The following is a 17,147-nucleotide window of genomic DNA, read 5'->3' on the forward strand; positions in this document are numbered from 1 at the left end:
AGGCGCCCGCGCGCGCTCCCGCCGAGCCAAAAGTCCAAGGTGGGCTCCGGCGCGCGGCCGGCGCGGCGGCGCGCGCCAGGGGGCGGCCCTGACCGGTCGGCACCGCCCTCCCTCCGCGCGCTCCTCTCCTCCCAGTCTCCCTCGCGCTTCCTGCACTACGGCAGTCGCCGCCGCGTCCGCGTCCCCGATCCCTTCCCTGTCTCGCTCGTGCTGGCTGTGCCATGGCGGCCTTCAGCAAGTACCTGACCGTGCGAACCTCCTCGCTGGCGGGGGCCACGTTCCTGCTGCTTTGCCTGCTCCACAAGCGGCGCCGCGCCCTCGGCCTGCACAGGTAAGAAGGCCCGTGGCCGCGCCGCCTTCCCGGGCCCGAGCTGGAGCTCCCCGGGCGCTCTTCTTCGCCCGGCGGACGATCCCCTTTGCCCCGCGGGGTCGAGTGGAGCCGGGGCTGGCCGCGGGCGCTGCCGGGCTCCAATGTCAGGGTGTCCGGGTGTCCCGCGACGCGGGAGTTCTCCGTGTTCCCTGCGCTCCGCCTGCCTGTCCAGCTGCCCACTCTGCCCCCGGGGGTGTGAATCTTTTTCTTGCACCCGCTAGCAAACCTGTGCCTCTGACCCGAGGAGTCGTCCCCCATATCCTCCCCTTTTTACATCAACTCCACCACCTCCTTTTTTTGCATCAACTTTCTGGGTGTGTTGTAGTTTTGCCATCTCATCTGACTGTCAGTGGATTTGCTTTGTGGACGTTTATGTGTGATTTGAGGATGGGGATTGGACGCACAGGCTGGAGGCTGTTGTTTAAGGCAGTGGGTGAGGTTTGGCATGAATCCTTAGTAGTTGCCATTGAAAGTCGCTAGGATGGTTCACGTGAACTATCCCGGATCCACTTGCAAAGTTGCTTTCTAAAGTGGTGTCCGTTGGAGTTGGTCAGTGGACGCCCTGGCATTTCAGCCGAAAAGGCTGAATGGGTTCTGAGGTATTTGGAGGGCAAGGTTCCCTTTCCTGATTCGCAGGTGGAAGGTGCAAGTGTGCTTTAGATAAGGGTTAGGAGATCTTTTGATTATACTCCGTTGCTTCTCCCTCGAGAATTTTAATGTTTAAATTTAACTTTGGGAGATTATAAGATTAGAGAAGGAATAGAGAATTGAGTTACTTGTTGTGGGGTTATAGATATAATTTATTTGCTTCAGCAAATGAATGAGAAAAGGCTATGTCAAGCATGCTTGCCTGGAAAGTATTAGGTATTTCATATGGAATCTTGGCATAGTGTTTTCATACATTTTATCTCATTCATTTCTTTGGGCAGGTATTGTTGCCTTCTCTTTTGGTTTGCCTATTGTATCTGATTAGTAGTAAACGTTGATTTAAAACATTGACAAGTGGGCTTCCTTCCCATGAAGTTCTTCCTAAACCTTCCCCTGTCCCTGATTTCTTTATCTTATTAAAGTTTGAAGTAGTGGCCTTTCTTTTCCTTCGTAAATCTGCTTAACAAAGTTGAAAATGATTGGCATCTTCGTCGGAACAATACAGAGCTTTTCCTTCTATCCAGTTTGCTTTTAAAATTACTTATTCTGGAAAATATAAACAAAATTTTAGATGAGATTGTATGTTTTCTGAGCTCCCAGTTGCAAATGGAAGTTATGCATTATCTGGGAATATGCCAGTAGAAAATGTTGAATGTTGTAAAATAACTTTGAATTACACTTTTGCGGAGAAGTACTTCAGGGCATGGAACAGGTGTTTTATTATGGGAGAGGGGGATTTGAGGACTGCCCTAACAGCTCTGGCTTGCTTTTATGATTTCTTTAAAATAAAAACTTCGTTTTATTGTAGAATTACATACTTGTAGAAAAATACATGTAAGTGTAGGGCTTGAAGAATTTTCACAAATGAAACTCACTCATGTAATCATCACTCAGATCTGCACCCAATTAAGAACATTGTCAGCATCCCAGAAACACTCTCCAAGTCCTTCAGGTCCCTTCCAGTCACAGCTAAAGTAGTTCCTGATTAATAAGGCCATAGATAATTGAGTAAGGGAAAGTTTAAGCATAATCTGATGGGAAATAGTAGCAATAATAGCAAAACAATATAATCCGGCTTAGTAAGTAATTTTGGGTGTTTATTCATTATTAATGTAAAAGGCTCTATAGATCTCTTTTTGAGAAATTTTGTGAACTTTGGAGGGGATTAAACTATGCAGCAGTTAATTTACTAAATAAAAGATTCTTGTTAATCTTTTGCGCTGGCAGTACAGTACTAAGGAAAATCTTTATTTTACACATTAAATAGTTTGTGGGAGGCGAATGCAAATTATGAGCAGATAAGCTTGAATTTTAAATTACAGAGATAAAGTGGTTGAATTATTTTAAAGTCATGAAGAATGGTGTCAAATCTATCTTTGTGGATAATATACTTCCAGAATCATTTGGATATCTTTCAGTTGCCGTCTTTGGCATCATAGTGTTGTAGCCACTCATTCCGGCAAACAAACTCACTCAGAAGGACAATGCAGATGGTGGAGTGCAGTTATTACACTGGCAGGCCCAAGGCAGAGTCTCCTCTTAGCCAAGAACCCTGACAAGTTTTTGTGAAAACCTTATATACTCTTAAGTGTACGTGCCCAAACCCACCTCCCCAAATTCCCTGAAACTAGTCTGAACAAAGGAAAAGAAAGATACAGTCAAAGTTAATCCGTGATTCATATGCCTTAAGCCTAGATAATTAACAGTGGACAGTTATCAATAGGCCTGTGGCTATACCCCAATAAGCATAATAAAATTTATGATTCTATTTGGTTACACAGATGATTAGGATATTCTTTTAGGCTACTGAGAGTCTAGGTACGAGCCCTGGGGCTCTTACATCCTGGGCGTCTGGTTTTCCAGTTGGTATGTCGTTTCCGTAGATACTGGGCATATAGCTCAAAGTCCACAGTCCGGCCCAAGATGGGGTGCTGCTTTCAAGATGGAGCTTGTTCTGTCTGTTTCCTCCTTCAATAGTTTGAAGATTAGAAAATTCTAACTTTATATTTTACTGGCTTTTTGGGTGTCTTTGGTAACAGGGCTAATTAACTTTACTATCTAGCACCTAATTAAGGAAATTGTGACTGCTTGACCTTTATAGCTTGTCTGTGCTATTGACAAATTTGTCTTAGAAGATATTCCTTAGAACCAGATAGGTAATAAAGATAGTGAAATCACTTTAAAAGATACAATGTTACATTATTCCAGACATTGGGAGAATGAGTAATTTAATCTTCTGAGTAGTTTTTTAGTTATATATGATTTGACTGGGAGAAATGTACTTTTTATTACAGAAAATCTCACACGCATTCAAAGTAAGCAGAATAATTTTGTGGACCCCCATACACTCTACACAAAAAGTACCGTCAACATTCTACCATTCTTGTTTCATCTATAGCTCCTTGCTCCCTACCCCTTGTTTTTTAAAGATTTTTAGGTAAAATTTGTATATATTGAGCTGTACACATCCTGTGTATTTTTAAAATAAATAGATGCAACAGTTTGACACATTGCTTTTGCAAAATTAGAACGTTTTCATCTCCCCAGAAAGTTCCCTTGTATTTGTTCTATATGACCACTGTACTAACTTTTTCACCCTAGTTTTGATTAGTCATACATCTTATGTGTTTATTATTTATATGGAGAATAGTGGAATCATTTTATTCATGGATAAAGGAGACTCATGTATTCAGTTCAAAGGAATTATCTGTTTCATAATGTATTACCACACTAGGTGCTGTGAGATGGAGGTGTTTGTATGCATGTGTCACACGTACATTCAGAAAATATATGACATCTTTAAGTGTGAATTAGTTAAAAATGTAAGATGATGACAGTGCAGTGTACAGACAGCCAGGCCTTAGAAATTTCTGAAAGAAGAGATTAATGTGGTTGGGAAGAGTTAACGAAGGTTTTAGGAAGGATATGAGCTAAGCCTAGAATGAGGGTAGGAATGAATGACTGGAGATAAATTGAATGTTAACAGAAGCCTTTAACAGATTTTTGTTGCATTTTATGAGGCATGGTCGTGCTCTTTCAGTCCAGTGTCCACTGCCACAAGAGCTCTTTTTAAGAAACACAAATATGGTCATGTTATTTCATCATTCAACTCCTTCAGCTATTCTAAAATACAAAATTCTTAGCATGAGAGAACGGTGTTCGTGATCTGGTCCTTTACTACTTAGCCAGCCATATGAAATTAATAGTCTCTGAGCAGGATGAGCTCTGCCCAGCCGTTGCCGTCTAATTGTAATCATTCTCATCCCCTCCACTTCTTCCCACCCTTTGATGTGTATTTTCCTTCATGACTCAGTTCAGTTAGCACTTTCTTTTAAATGTTGTCTGTCTTTTCCTGATCTCCAAACTGATGTTGTTGTCCTCTGCTCTCATGCTGCGCTAAGCATTCCTCTGCTCTGTATTGTACCAGTTTATTTTCTTGGCTTCTGTCTGCATCCGACTGTGAGTTTCTGGAGGCTATGGACTGAGTTATCTTTACATTCCTAGTTTGCATATGTCACAGGATAGACATTCAGAAGCATTTATAGGGTGGACAAATGATACAGGATAGTTGAAGACTTTTTAAGGATAATTGACAGGCAGTTGGAGATGGGGTACTAGCACAAACATGAGTTAAAGGCATTATCTTCAGAGAGGTGATAGTTGTGTGCCTGAGATTATATAACAGGAACTGGGGGTAGGGGAGGGTAGGAAATCAGTGGGCCAGTTTTAGAAGGCAAGGCAGGGACCAGTCAACATTGCCAAACTATTTTATGATCTTAAAAAAAAACAAAGAGCAGAAGCAGAACAAAGCAGTTTTCTTTCTCTTCTCATGAATGCTTGTCAGAGTTCAGATTTCTCATCCTGGGTTTCAGAATCTGCCTTTATCTGTTCTCACCTTACCTGGCTAATCTTTTATTCCGTTACCTGTTCCAAATAGACCAGTTTCTGCACTGTTTTCTGAACAGGCCACACTGCTTCTTGGCTTTGGAGCCTTATTCATGGTTTAGCCGTACCTGGAATATCTCTTCGTATATTCTCTGTTCTTCAACTCTTATCCTTTAAAGGTTAGGCCAAGGTCACCTTTTCCATGAAGTGTTTTTAAACAACTTTTAATCTGAATGATAAGCATTCCCCTTTAGTCTTATGAACCGTGTGTTTAGGTACTTTTTTTGTTTCATCTATTAATTGTTTGAGTGTGATCTAGTTGTTGGCCATCAAAGTGTAGCCATGTCCACCAGCTTATGGGGTGGTCCTTTGTCTTTTTCAAAGCCCCAGTCTGTAGATGGTAGGAATAGCCAAATGTTTCTGAAGAGTTTCAGAAAGTTGTGTTTTTCTTAGTCATGCCTTGCTTCACTTCTATGTTTCTGCTCTATTTTAGCTTCCACTTATATCTTGTCTCTTGAGCCTGTCATTTTGGTATCTGCCTTGATTCCTCTAAATTCACAAATCAGGTTTTGTTGTAGAGGTTTTTGAAAATTTGGAAGTAGTGGCAGGGATTATATCACAACATGTTGTTGTTGTTTAATCACTCAGTTGTGTCCGACTCTTTTGCAACCCCATGCACTCTAGCCCACTAGGCTCCTCTGTCCATGGAATTTCCCAGGAAAGAATACTGGAGTGCTCTTCTCCAGGGGATCTTCCCAACCCAGGGATCGAACCCAGGTCACCTGCATTGCAGGAGGATTCTTTACTTCTGAGCCATTGGGGAAGCACCATATCACGACACAGAGAACAGCTTAAAATGAAGTTCTTTTATTTACAAGTTTCTTGGACATTTCCATATGGGGGCCACCCCTATAACATCCACTCTCATGGTTCACCCTGAGGGTCTCATTCCCCCTGTTAGAAATTTGTTAGCTTTGTTGGATTCTATAGGGGTTGGCCCCATATGGATCCTCAGAATAAAAAGGAGATGCTTAAGTAATTATAGGTGAAGAAGATCTCAAAGGATTTGCCAGGAAAAGCAGCTACGTACAGAAACCAACTGATGCAGTTCGTTTTCTCAGAACTGTGTAGCTGTCTGTGGTATGCTTCAGGTAACTGGGTACAGACTGCTTAATAAATACATGTCTCAGTTTTTGGCACATTAGCATCATTGGCCAGGCAGTCTATTTTAGGGCTTTTGCTATTGCCATTCCCCTGCCTGTAATTCTCTTTCCTCATTTATCACTACTGTTTTCTCTCCCATTTTTCAGTCTTTTAGCAGATGTCTTCTCAGTGAGACCCTCCACTGGCACTTAGTGTAAAATTGCATCCTTCACATACACACTCACTGCCTGCTTTCTTGGCTCTATTTTTCTCCGTAGCACTTAGCACTATCAATTGCTTATTTAATTCACATATTAACTTACTTATTGTATCTCTGCTGCTGGAATGTAAGTTCCATGAGGGCAAGAAATTTTTGTTTGTTTTGTTCATTGTTATAAGTCCAGTGGCTAGAGCTGTGGCTGGCATATAGTAGGCACTCAAAAAAGTTTGTTAAATGACTACCTCTGAAATGCTCATTTCTTAGAGCTTTAGTTACTATTGTTTTAAATAATAGTTTTTTTCTTGCTACAAATGTAAATGTTGTCTCCTTAAGTATATTATGAACTCTTTAGGAGCTGGGCTGCTTCTATATGCATGCGTAAAGCATATCTTAGAAATTTATAAAAATAATATCATTATTATTATATTTTATAACCTGCTTTTGATAGTTAGCAGTAGAGTGAAAACATTAAAAACAGTTATAAAAAATTGAAAATCATGTATAATGTCATCACCATAATATACATATTGTTTTTATTACCTTTATTATTTATATGCATAGATTTTTACATAGCTGTATGCATGCTTTGCTATTTTCATTTTAAAGCATAGACATCATTCTTGTGTTTTTACATGAACCTCTACTATAGTTTAAAAGAAATCTATAAACACTCCTTTGTGTGACTATATCATAATTTATTTTACCCTTAAATATTGGATATCTAGATTGCTTCTGTAATTTTTATGGACAATACTGTATATATTTGTGAGTGAACATTTCTTTCTCTGCTGAATCATTTCCTTGGAATAATTGCCAGAAATAGGATTAATGAAGGAAAGTTACAAGCTTTCCTTAGTGTAGTTTATACCTTAGTTTATACCTTTCCTTTTCCAGAAAAGGTGTAAACATTCTGGAGCTACACAAGTTCTACATATTACTTTTTAAGAATTATGCCATAGAATACTATGAATGAGTGCTAATTTAATTCTCTAATCATCGTTAGAAGATCATGGTATCTGGTCCCATCACTTCATGGGAAATAGATGGGGAAATAGTGGAAACAGTGTCAGACTTTATTTTGGGGGGCTCCAAAATCACTGCAGATGGTGATTGCAGCCATGAAATTAAAAAATGCTTACTCCTTGGAAGAAAAGTTATGACCAACCTAGATAGCATATTGAAAAGCAGAGACATTACTTTGCCAACAAAGGTCCTTCTAGTCAAGGCTATGGTTTTTCCTGTGGTCATGTATGGATGTGAGAGTTGGACTGTGAAGAAGGCTGAGCGCCGAAGAATTGATGCTTTTGAACTGTGGTGTTGGAGAAGACTCTTAAGAGTCCCTTGGACTGCAAGGAGATCCAACCAGTCCATTCTGAAGGAGATCAGCCCTGGGATTTCTTTGGAAGGAATGATGCTAAAGTTGAAACTGCAGTACTTTGGCCACCTCATGCGAAGAGTTGACTCATTGGAAAAGACTCTGATGCTGGGAAGGATTGGGGGCAGGAGAAGGGGATGACAGAGGATGAGATGGCTGGATGGCATCACTGACTCGATGGACATGAGTCTGAGTGAACTCTGGGAGTTGGTGATGGACAGGGAGGCCTGGTGTGTGGCGATTCATGGGGTCGCAAAGAGTTGGACACGACTGAGCGACTGAACTGAACTGAATCATCATTAAGGGATATTAGAATTTTTTTGATAGGGGGATTATTTTAGAGGGGTAAAGTAATGTTGCAGACTTAATTGGCACGAATGCATATTTTTACACGTGAAACTTACCTTTGTTATGGAGACACTTGGTATAGTATAAAACATAGTCATTGGTGTTAGATACAGGTTCAGGGTTTTATTCAAATGTCTGCTAGACCTCTGATCTTGGTCAATTACTCAACTTCTTTGAGCCTCAGTTTTCTTATCTGTAGAACGTGAATAATAGTATTTACTTAACTGAGTAGTTGTGAGGATTAAATGAGGAAATGTCCTAACTCAGTAGCTGGAACAAAGCTCAGAAGATAAAGTGAAGTGGCTCAGTGGTGTCTGACTCTTTGCAACCCTGTGGACTGTAACATCCGTCCATGGCTCCTCCGTCCATGGGATTTTCAAGGCAAGAGTACTGGAGTGGGTTGCCATGTCCTTCTCCAGGGGATATTCCCAACCCAGGGATTGAACCCAGGTCTCCCGCATTGTAGGCAGACGCTCTTACTATCTGAGCCACCAGGGATAAAAGATAACTTTAACTTTCCCTTTGCTTGCTAACAGACAGCAAAAATCCCATTGTGAGGTTCTCAATAATTATTGAGCCTTCCTAAAAATTTTCCTCACCAAAAAAATATGCCCACAAAAATTTCCCTAAAGAAACCTTTTGGATCAGAGTTGGAAAGTATTTAAGTTACTTTTTATGTGACATGGTTTCAGGCCTTAGTGTTTTTCAGTTGTTGCTTCCTGAATATGATACTCTTTTTCCCAGCCCCTCAAAGAGGAGGTCTGAAACTGAATTCATTATTCTAAGTGTGGTCTGATCGGGTGGAATAGGTTGTTACCTGCTTTGTAGATCCAAAGCTTTTGTTAAAATAGAGGAAGTTGCATTCATTATTGTGGCAGTAAGTATTCTTTACTCATATTTTAGCCTTCACAATTGTTTCCCTCCTTTCCCCTTCTCAACTTGCTGGTTTGATTTTTTTTTTTTTTTAAACCTGGGTATGGGTATTTACAAGTTATCTTTGGGCATGTTACTTCCTGCTAAATTTTTTTTATCCTGCACATTAGTATTCTTTCTGTATATTTAGTCAGTAAATTAAGTTATTGGATAGGACTAAGTATAGAACAATATATTTGTAGCACTATAACCTTTCTTTTAAATGATGCCCTTTGGGTGTTATATTGGTTCTCATCTTTAACCTGGTTCCTTTTCACATGTTTTCTTCTAGTGATGATTTGGCCTTCTGACAACAGGGCTAGGCATCAGGGCCAGAGTCCTTCCTGCTCTGTGATGTTTCTGCTGGAGTCAGTGGTGAGGGGTCTTTTCTTTTTTCGTCATGGATGATGAATATCACCACCTTCCACTCTGCTGCAATGAATAGAAACTGAAATTACAATTTTTGGCCACACCACATGGCCTGCAGGATCTTAGTCTCCTGACTAGGGATCAGACCTGTGCCCCCCGAAGTGGAAAGGCGGAATCCTAACCGCTGGACCACCAGGGAATTCACTGAATTGGAATTGTGAAGAAGAGATAGGCACTCTTTGTAATTTTCTTTATAGAGTTACATATACCAAATTAAGTTTTATTCAAAATGGGTAGTGTATTTCTCTATTGTTATTTTTTTGGAATGATTCTTTACAGAATGTTAGAGATGTTTAAAAATGACATGTGTAGTCATTTCTAGAAAAAATTAGGCATAAGGCCCTTGGTTAAGAATATGGCTTTTATCATAACTTTTTTTTATGAGGAAATAACTTTTGTTTTAGGCATCTCTGTCAGGAATGTAACCTTCCATAGCATTAGGATACAATGCTCTGGATAATTGATCGGTTGTTCCCAATAGTTGTGGGGACTATTACACATATTTAAGATAGTTTGAAGCCCTGCTAGGTGAAACTAATGAGTGTGCTTAAAGGTGTTTGTTTTTTTTAATTCATTTGTTGTCCTTTGGATAATTAGCAGTCCTAAATGAATGCAGTTAGATTAATAAAGTATAAAATTGAAAGTAAAGCTCATCAAAGCATTCAGCTATATTGATATCTGTGAATCACTGCTATAATGATACTGTAATAATAGAAATAAACGTGGGTTATATGATTTATTCTCTGCTTAAGAAGTTATCTATTGGCATTAAAAATAAATGAATTATGTGAAATGCATGTGTTTTGCATATCTTCAACTTGCTTGTAAAAAATGCTTCATAATAATTTGCATCAAACTCAGTCTTCTGGCTCTAAATTCAGTGTCACTATCATTCTCTCTTCATTGTATCTTAGAAGTGAACTTAGGTTATAGCAGAAGAAGGAACTGAGGTATGGTCAGATGTTTTCCTCATTTCAGAACAAGGACTGGAGGCGTAGGTTGGCGTGGGAATCAGTGAACCACTCAAAGAAAGGAACCCAAAGATCATGCACTAACTCATAAAATGTTGCATGCCTGCTACATGTTAGATGCTGGGTTTATCAGTTCAGTCACTCAGTTGTGTTCGACTCTCTGTGACCGCATGGAGTGCAGCACGCCAGGCCTCCCTGTCCATCACCAGCTCCTACAGCTTACTCAAACTCATGTCCGTCGAGTCGGTGATGCCATCCAACCACCTCATCCTCTGTCGTCCTGGGTCCATAGAGATGAATAAAAGCTCCTGTTGTCAAGAGCTGGGGTATGATCCAAGTCTGTACCTTCATTCAACACCCAGTGGTGGCTCCTGAGGACACACAGTAGTGAGTGAGGTAGGCCTGTTTCCCAGATGGATCCCATAGTGGGAGAAGACCTATTTCATTTTACTTTTGTATTGGGCACTTGGGAAGATTAAACATTGAATTAGAATTTTTGCTCTTAAGAAACTCACAACTATTGAAAGAATCCTGTGTCTTAACATTTCACACTGAATTTCTAGTTTAAAACATCTGGTATATTTTATTTAAAATATTATTTCTCCATTTACCTGTGAATACAGTTTTGTTGTATCAGGAAATGAGATTTAATTCAACATTTTAAACATTTGCTTTCCCCTGCAGTAATGCCCAAGATGTGGTGTTTAGGAAGCAAGTGTCAGAGAATCAATGAAATGATCCCCATTTTTAATAGATCGGATAATTAACAGTTTAACTATTGATGGGTGAATACATTTCTCTGTGTATTTTATCACTGGCTCAACAAAATAGCTACTTCCCCATCACTGAAGAAAGTTTCAGTGTTGGAGGAAATAAAACATTGATCCAGTACATTCTACTGAATGCTTGTTATGTGTCACTAGGCTAGGTAAGTACTGAGATACAAAATTGATGAACGTTATTTCTAACCTCAGTCTTATGGAAATGCAAATACATAGAAAAGTTGTATTGTACAAATCAATATCATTAGACGTTTGGTCTAATAATAATTCTGTGGGAGGGAGCTCTGAGCTGAGAATGTTTGATTGTTTTGGTTGTTACCTGGGGAGGTTTCAGTCTTGTGCCTGATCTTAAGAGATAAGGAATAAAAGGCATTCCAGGTAGGGAAGGTAGCATGAGCAAAGGCATGGTGTGGGTGGAATTATGATTCGAGAAGAAGGACTTTCAAGACATGAAGCTGGTAACATTACTATTAACTGTTTATTGAGCACGTGTATTATAGGTTTAAATATTTTGCATTTATTCCTTACAACAGTCTTTTGAGATAGTTGTTTTATTATCTTTATTTTATTGGGGAGTAATCAGAAAGGTAAAAATGACCCCTGATGATAAGAGTTCTTATGGTTGAATTAGCCATGTAGAGGGTAAAGGACGGAGTAAAACATTTATATCAGTCCTTCAGATTGACTTAGATTTGTAACCAAGCAAGGCCTCATGCGTCCATTGACACAGAAAGCCAGACTCTTGACAGCAGGTGTTTTCAGCCAAGTAAGGGTTTGTTGCAAGGGGCCAGGCCGGGGAGTGAGAGCCTGTCCTCAGATCCATCTTGTTTTTTGAGTTGGAGATTGTCTTAAAGGGGAAGAACAAAGAGAATGGGCCTAATCATCATCTGTGACGTTTCTTAATCATAGTTTTGGGAGTCAGGATGTTCTAGCTTAGGAGTCTCAGACCAGGTGGTCCGTGGCTTGGGGGTCTGTTATCTGATCTTGCCCTGGAGAAACAACCTGGGTTAGTATGTTGATGATGATACACAGACTAGCGATTTTAGTACATTAACGATGTTATCGACACCAGCAATTTTAGTCATCTGACTGTGGTTGATTAGTGTTCAGTTAGCACAGGATTGAGGTCAGAGGGGACAAAAAAGGAGTAAAGAATTGGATAGAGAGATTAATCATAAACTCAGTAAGGGAGCTTAGATTCAAAAGAACAGCCAAGAATCATTGGGGGTGGGGTAGGGAGAGGAAAGAATTATTCAGAGGTTAGAAAGAAGTCTTATGTTGAATTCAAAGTGAAGTTAATTGTTACATTAACAGTTTTGTCATAGTACATTAGTATTGAAGTATTATAATCATTGGAGGAGGTAGTGGTAACCCACTCCAGTATTTTTCCAGGAAAATCCCATGGACAGAGGAGCCTGGTGAGCTATAGTCCATGGGGTCGCAAAAGAGTGGACACAACTGAGCAACTGGGCACTGAGCACATTATAGTCATGGTGAAATACTGTTTAAGATCTTGAAAGCTTTTTTATTGTACATTATACAACAAAATGTCGGAGAAGGCAATGGTAACCCACTCCAGTACTCTTGCCTGGAGAATCCCAGGGATGGGGGAGCCTGGTGGGCTGCCGTCTATGGGGTCGCACAGAGTCGGATGCGACTGACTTCAACTTAGCAGCAGCATATTTGAACTACATCACTTTGTTCTCTTAGAGAACTGAGGTTTTGAGGACTTCACTTTGCTGTTAGGCCTTAAGTTAAGGTTTCTTGAGTGACACTATAAAAAACAGCAATTGAAAACTCACTTTAAATGTTACTTATGACATCAAGTCAGAGAAGGCGATGGCACCCAACTCCAGTACTCTTGCCTGGAAAGTCCCATGGACGGAGGAGCCTGGTAGGCTGCAGTCCATGGGGTCGAGAAGAGTCGGACACGACTGAGCGACTTCACTTTCACTTTTCAGTTTCATGCATTGGAGAAGGAAATGGCAACCCACTCCAGTGTTCTTGCCTGGAGAATCCCAGGGATGGGGGAGCCTGGTGGGCTGCCGTCTATGGGGTCGCACAGAGTTGGACACAACTGAAGCGACTTAGCAGCAGCAGCAGCAGCATGCAACAAAATGTAGAAAAGTGCGTGAAATACATATATGAATTAATGTCTTTTTTTTTTTGTATAACTAGCACCCAAGTCAAGAAATATCTTTGCCATCCACCCAGAAGCCTTCCACTTGGCCCTTCCTAATCACAGCCCCTTCCCTCTATAGTCCTGACTTCTCTGGTAATGGCATCTTTGTATTTCTTTATAATCTTTATCATCCAAAGCTACACTCCTGAGCACTGTAATTTAATTGTGTTTGTGGGGTTTTTTTTTGTTCAAGTGTGTCTTAATTTCTGTGTCCCCGTGCCCTTTCTCTTTCCCTTTTCTTTATTATAGTTTATTTGGTGAAGCAACCAGGTATTTCCACCTATACAGGTTTGCTAATCTGGCTTATGCCTCTTGTGTCATTTTTTCTCATTCTCTGTATTTCCTCTAAATTGGTAGTTGAATCGAAGGGCTTGATCAAGTTTAGATTTTGGTTTTTGGACAAGAATGCTTCCTAGGTGTTGATGTGGTATACTCTGTTGCAAGGTATATAATGTCTGGTTGTTTCTCTTTTTGTAATTTGAGCAGCCATTGATATTTGATACCTAGAACAATGAACTTATTAGGGCTTACAAAATGGTGATATTTGAATTCTGTTCTTATTTCCTTTGTAAGGTGGAATGCTTCCATAAAAAGAAACTTTTCTTCATCTGTTTGGTTATCCAGTGACACAGTTCAGTTAGGAAAGGCAGGATAGATATTTTTTTTCTATATTAGTTTTTAAAATAATACAGTTTATATGGCAGAAACCAACACAACATGGTAAAGCAATTTTCCTCCAATTAAAAAAGACAATAATGTATTAGTTTCTTATTATTCTCCAAAGGTGATCAATGATTTTTTCTTAAGTGTCATTATGAACTTATTGATTTACTCCTTGAAAAGAAGAATTTACTACTCTTTTAGATGCTTTGGAGGAACCTTTATGAATGCAGTGAATCTTATACATATATGAAATGTGCCTCAGTTATCAACTCTTGCATTGGCACCATTTCTATTTAAATTTTAGAATCAGCATGTTGGGATATTGATGAGAATTTCGTCTCATTTATAGATTAATTTTTAATACTGGTTATATTGCCCTTGCCCTTTTTTTGATCAATCTTGCTATGATTGTAAAATGTGTCAGTTTTTTTAAAAAAATTGACTCTTAGTTTTGCTTTACCTCTATTGTCTTTTGTTTCATTTATTTATATTTTCTTCAATTAATTTTGTTCTTTTTCAAATGTTCAGATAGATAATGAATTTTCAGTCTTCTTTTCTAATGTATGCATTTTAGGTTATAAAGTTCTCTAAGCACTGTTTTGTTGCATCCCACAGGTTTTTTTGATATGTAAACTCTTATTTTGTAAACATATAATTTGATGTATATGTCATTCATTTCAAATATTTAGAAAAATTTCTTAGACCCATGGCTTTTCACAAGAAAAAGTGAATCTCTTTCTGTCAATTGTAACACACCATCCCAGCAGTTATTTCTGAGTAGTTCCTTTGCCAGGTTTGTCTAGCTTCCCTTATGAGCTGTATTCAGTAGAGGACTGGCTGTGCTTTGTGGTTCGTATCTGGTAGTTGGTGCTGGCTGGTGGCTGGGATGCCCTGGTTTTCATTTTAGTGACTTTGTATCTTTCAGTAGGCTCAACAGTTGCTCAAATGGTAGTCTCAGGTGAGCATTCCAAGAAGTCAAGGTGAAAGCAGAAAGACTTCCACACATTCAGTTGACTGGAGCAAGTCACAAGCCTGGCCCAGATTCAAGGATGGGAGAAGATTTCCTCCATTTTAGGAATTTGTCTCAGTATTTAATCTACCACAATTTCCAAACATTTAGGGGTTTTTCTTGTATTTTTCTTTTTGCTGTTAATTACCAGCAAAATTGCTTTGTGGTTAGAGTATTGATTTGTTTTTTCATCATTTTGTTTTTAACCTCTTTTAGTTGTTTGGAAGTTATTCTCTATTTAAATTAAAAAAATTTTTTTACTGATTACCCTAGAAATTTTGACATCTGCTTGCCTTTTCAAGTCTAAACCATTAATCAATAAGAAATGCTTCATCATCCTCCCAGGCAGTAAAAGGACTTCAGAGCAGTGACCCCATTAACTTTACCCCTGATTTAGATGCCATTTGTTGCTGTTGTTGGTTTTTTTAGTACTGTAAGTCATTATGTTGTTGTTTTATATAATATTCACTTAGAGGTAATTATATATTTGCCATATTTGCTTTCCATTCCATCTTGCAACCTGTGCCTTCCAGCTGGAATCAACCATCCTCTTCCCCATAATATGTCCTTTAGAAATTTCTTTAGTACAAGTCTGCTCCTGATGAACCCTCTCCATGTTGTCGGGTAATTTCTTTATTTGCCTTCATTGGTGTAAGTGTCTTTTTTCCATAAATGTTTAAGTGTAGATTGGCAGTAATTTTCTTTTTGTACATTGAAGATTTGATTCCATTATCTTCTGGTTTCCTTTATTAATGTTGAGAAGTCACCTGTCAGTTTGTAACTGTTGCTCCTTTGAAGGTAATTATTCTTTTTTTCTCCCGTAGCAGTTTTTAAGAATTTATATTTGTCTTTGGTTTTCTGAAACTCACTATAATTTGGTTAAGTGTGGATTTATTTTTTATCTTGCTTAGGATTCACAGGCCTTTTAACTTTTGTGGATTGATGTCTTTCTTCCATTCTGGAATATTCTCAGCCTTTATCTGAGATCTGTTGAACCAATTGATTAGATATTTAATTTTAATTGTTGTATTTTTTATTTTTATTTTTAAGAATTCCATTTGGTTTTAAGTCTCTGTAGCTTTTTATTATTTCCTTGTCTTGGTAGATATCTTTATTTTATTTTATTTCCTTAAGTACAGTCTGTGTTGTCTTATAGGATATGTTTGGAAATTCAAGTATCTGAAATCTTTTTAGGTCTGCTTCTGTTTTCTCTGATTTCTGCTAGTTCTTGCTTATGGAGTTTAGTTTCCCATGTGCTTGGTTATTTTTGATTATGATCTGGACATGTTATTTAAAATCATTTGTAGGAACAATTTTGAGGTTTATAGTAAACAATACTTTCATTTTAAGAGGAACGTTTACTTCTTAAAGTGCCTAGGAGCAGTGTTAGTTAGGGAACAACTTAAACCAAATTTCTTAAGAGAACATACTAAAATTTTTAATACAGTATCTTAATAAGCAGACGCAAGACTCACATTTCAGGTTTCATAGTTTTGTTTCCCAAAGGAGTTATATCATTATATATTCACATTATTGTCATGTTGTTGTTTAGTGGCTAAGTCGAGTCCATTGTCAGGTTAATTCCTTTGAAATTAACATCTCTACTTTTGAACTTCAAATCTCAGCTTAAAAAAAATTATATTCTGGACAATCCCATATAGTTATCTTATTGGAACCTGAAAATTAGCACATTCACATTATTATTTCCCTGAATGCTTCTGTGATTATTATGGTAAATAGAATCACTGTCCTCAGGTCACTCAAGGTGTAAACTATTTGTGAGGCAAGAGTTAAAATGATCTTTACCTTTCAGGGCATAAATTTGGAGCTAATACTTCCAGTATCTTTGCGTGGTTCTTTAAATCTTTATTCTTCTTTCATTTCCATATTTAGTTAGGCCTTTATGGCACCCCACTCCAGTACTCTTGCCTGGAGAATCCCAGGGATGGCGGAGCCTGGTGGGCTGCCATCTGTGGGGTTGCACAGAGTCGGACATGACTGAAGCGACTTAGCAGCAGTAGCAGCAGTAGCTCTTATCTGTTCCGTCATCCTGTTACTTCTAGCAAATATTTTTTTGCATCTTTCTTTCCATTTTCTTAGCTACCACCTTTGCTCAGCTCTTCATTATTTCTGGTCCCTGATTGACCTTGGCTGTGTGTGTGCCTGTGTGCTTCCCCCACCCCCACCCCCCACCACCCTTCCCCTGCCTT

At 39.0% G+C, this 17,147-nt stretch overlaps 1 protein-coding gene across 1 annotated transcript in view; it reads left to right on the plus strand.

The window, feature by feature from the left end:
* The first annotated feature begins 139 nt into the window (after positions 1-139).
* The window catches only part of ABCD3 (ATP-binding cassette, sub-family D (ALD), member 3), an 89,635-nt gene continuing 72,627 nt past the window's right edge, over positions 140-17,147 (plus strand). Inside the window, exon 1 of the mRNA XM_010860480.1 lies at positions 140-331. Within this exon, the coding sequence (XP_010858782.1) occupies positions 222-331 (110 nt within the window). The 5' untranslated portion in view covers positions 140-221. The remainder of the gene's footprint in view (positions 332-17,147) is intronic.

This window comes from Bison bison, unplaced genomic scaffold (genome assembly GCF_000754665.1).
Source record: "Bison bison bison isolate TAMUID 2011002044 unplaced genomic scaffold, Bison_UMD1.0 scf7180017864466, whole genome shotgun sequence".
In the NCBI taxonomy this organism is placed as follows: domain Eukaryota; kingdom Metazoa; phylum Chordata; class Mammalia; order Artiodactyla; family Bovidae; genus Bison; species Bison bison.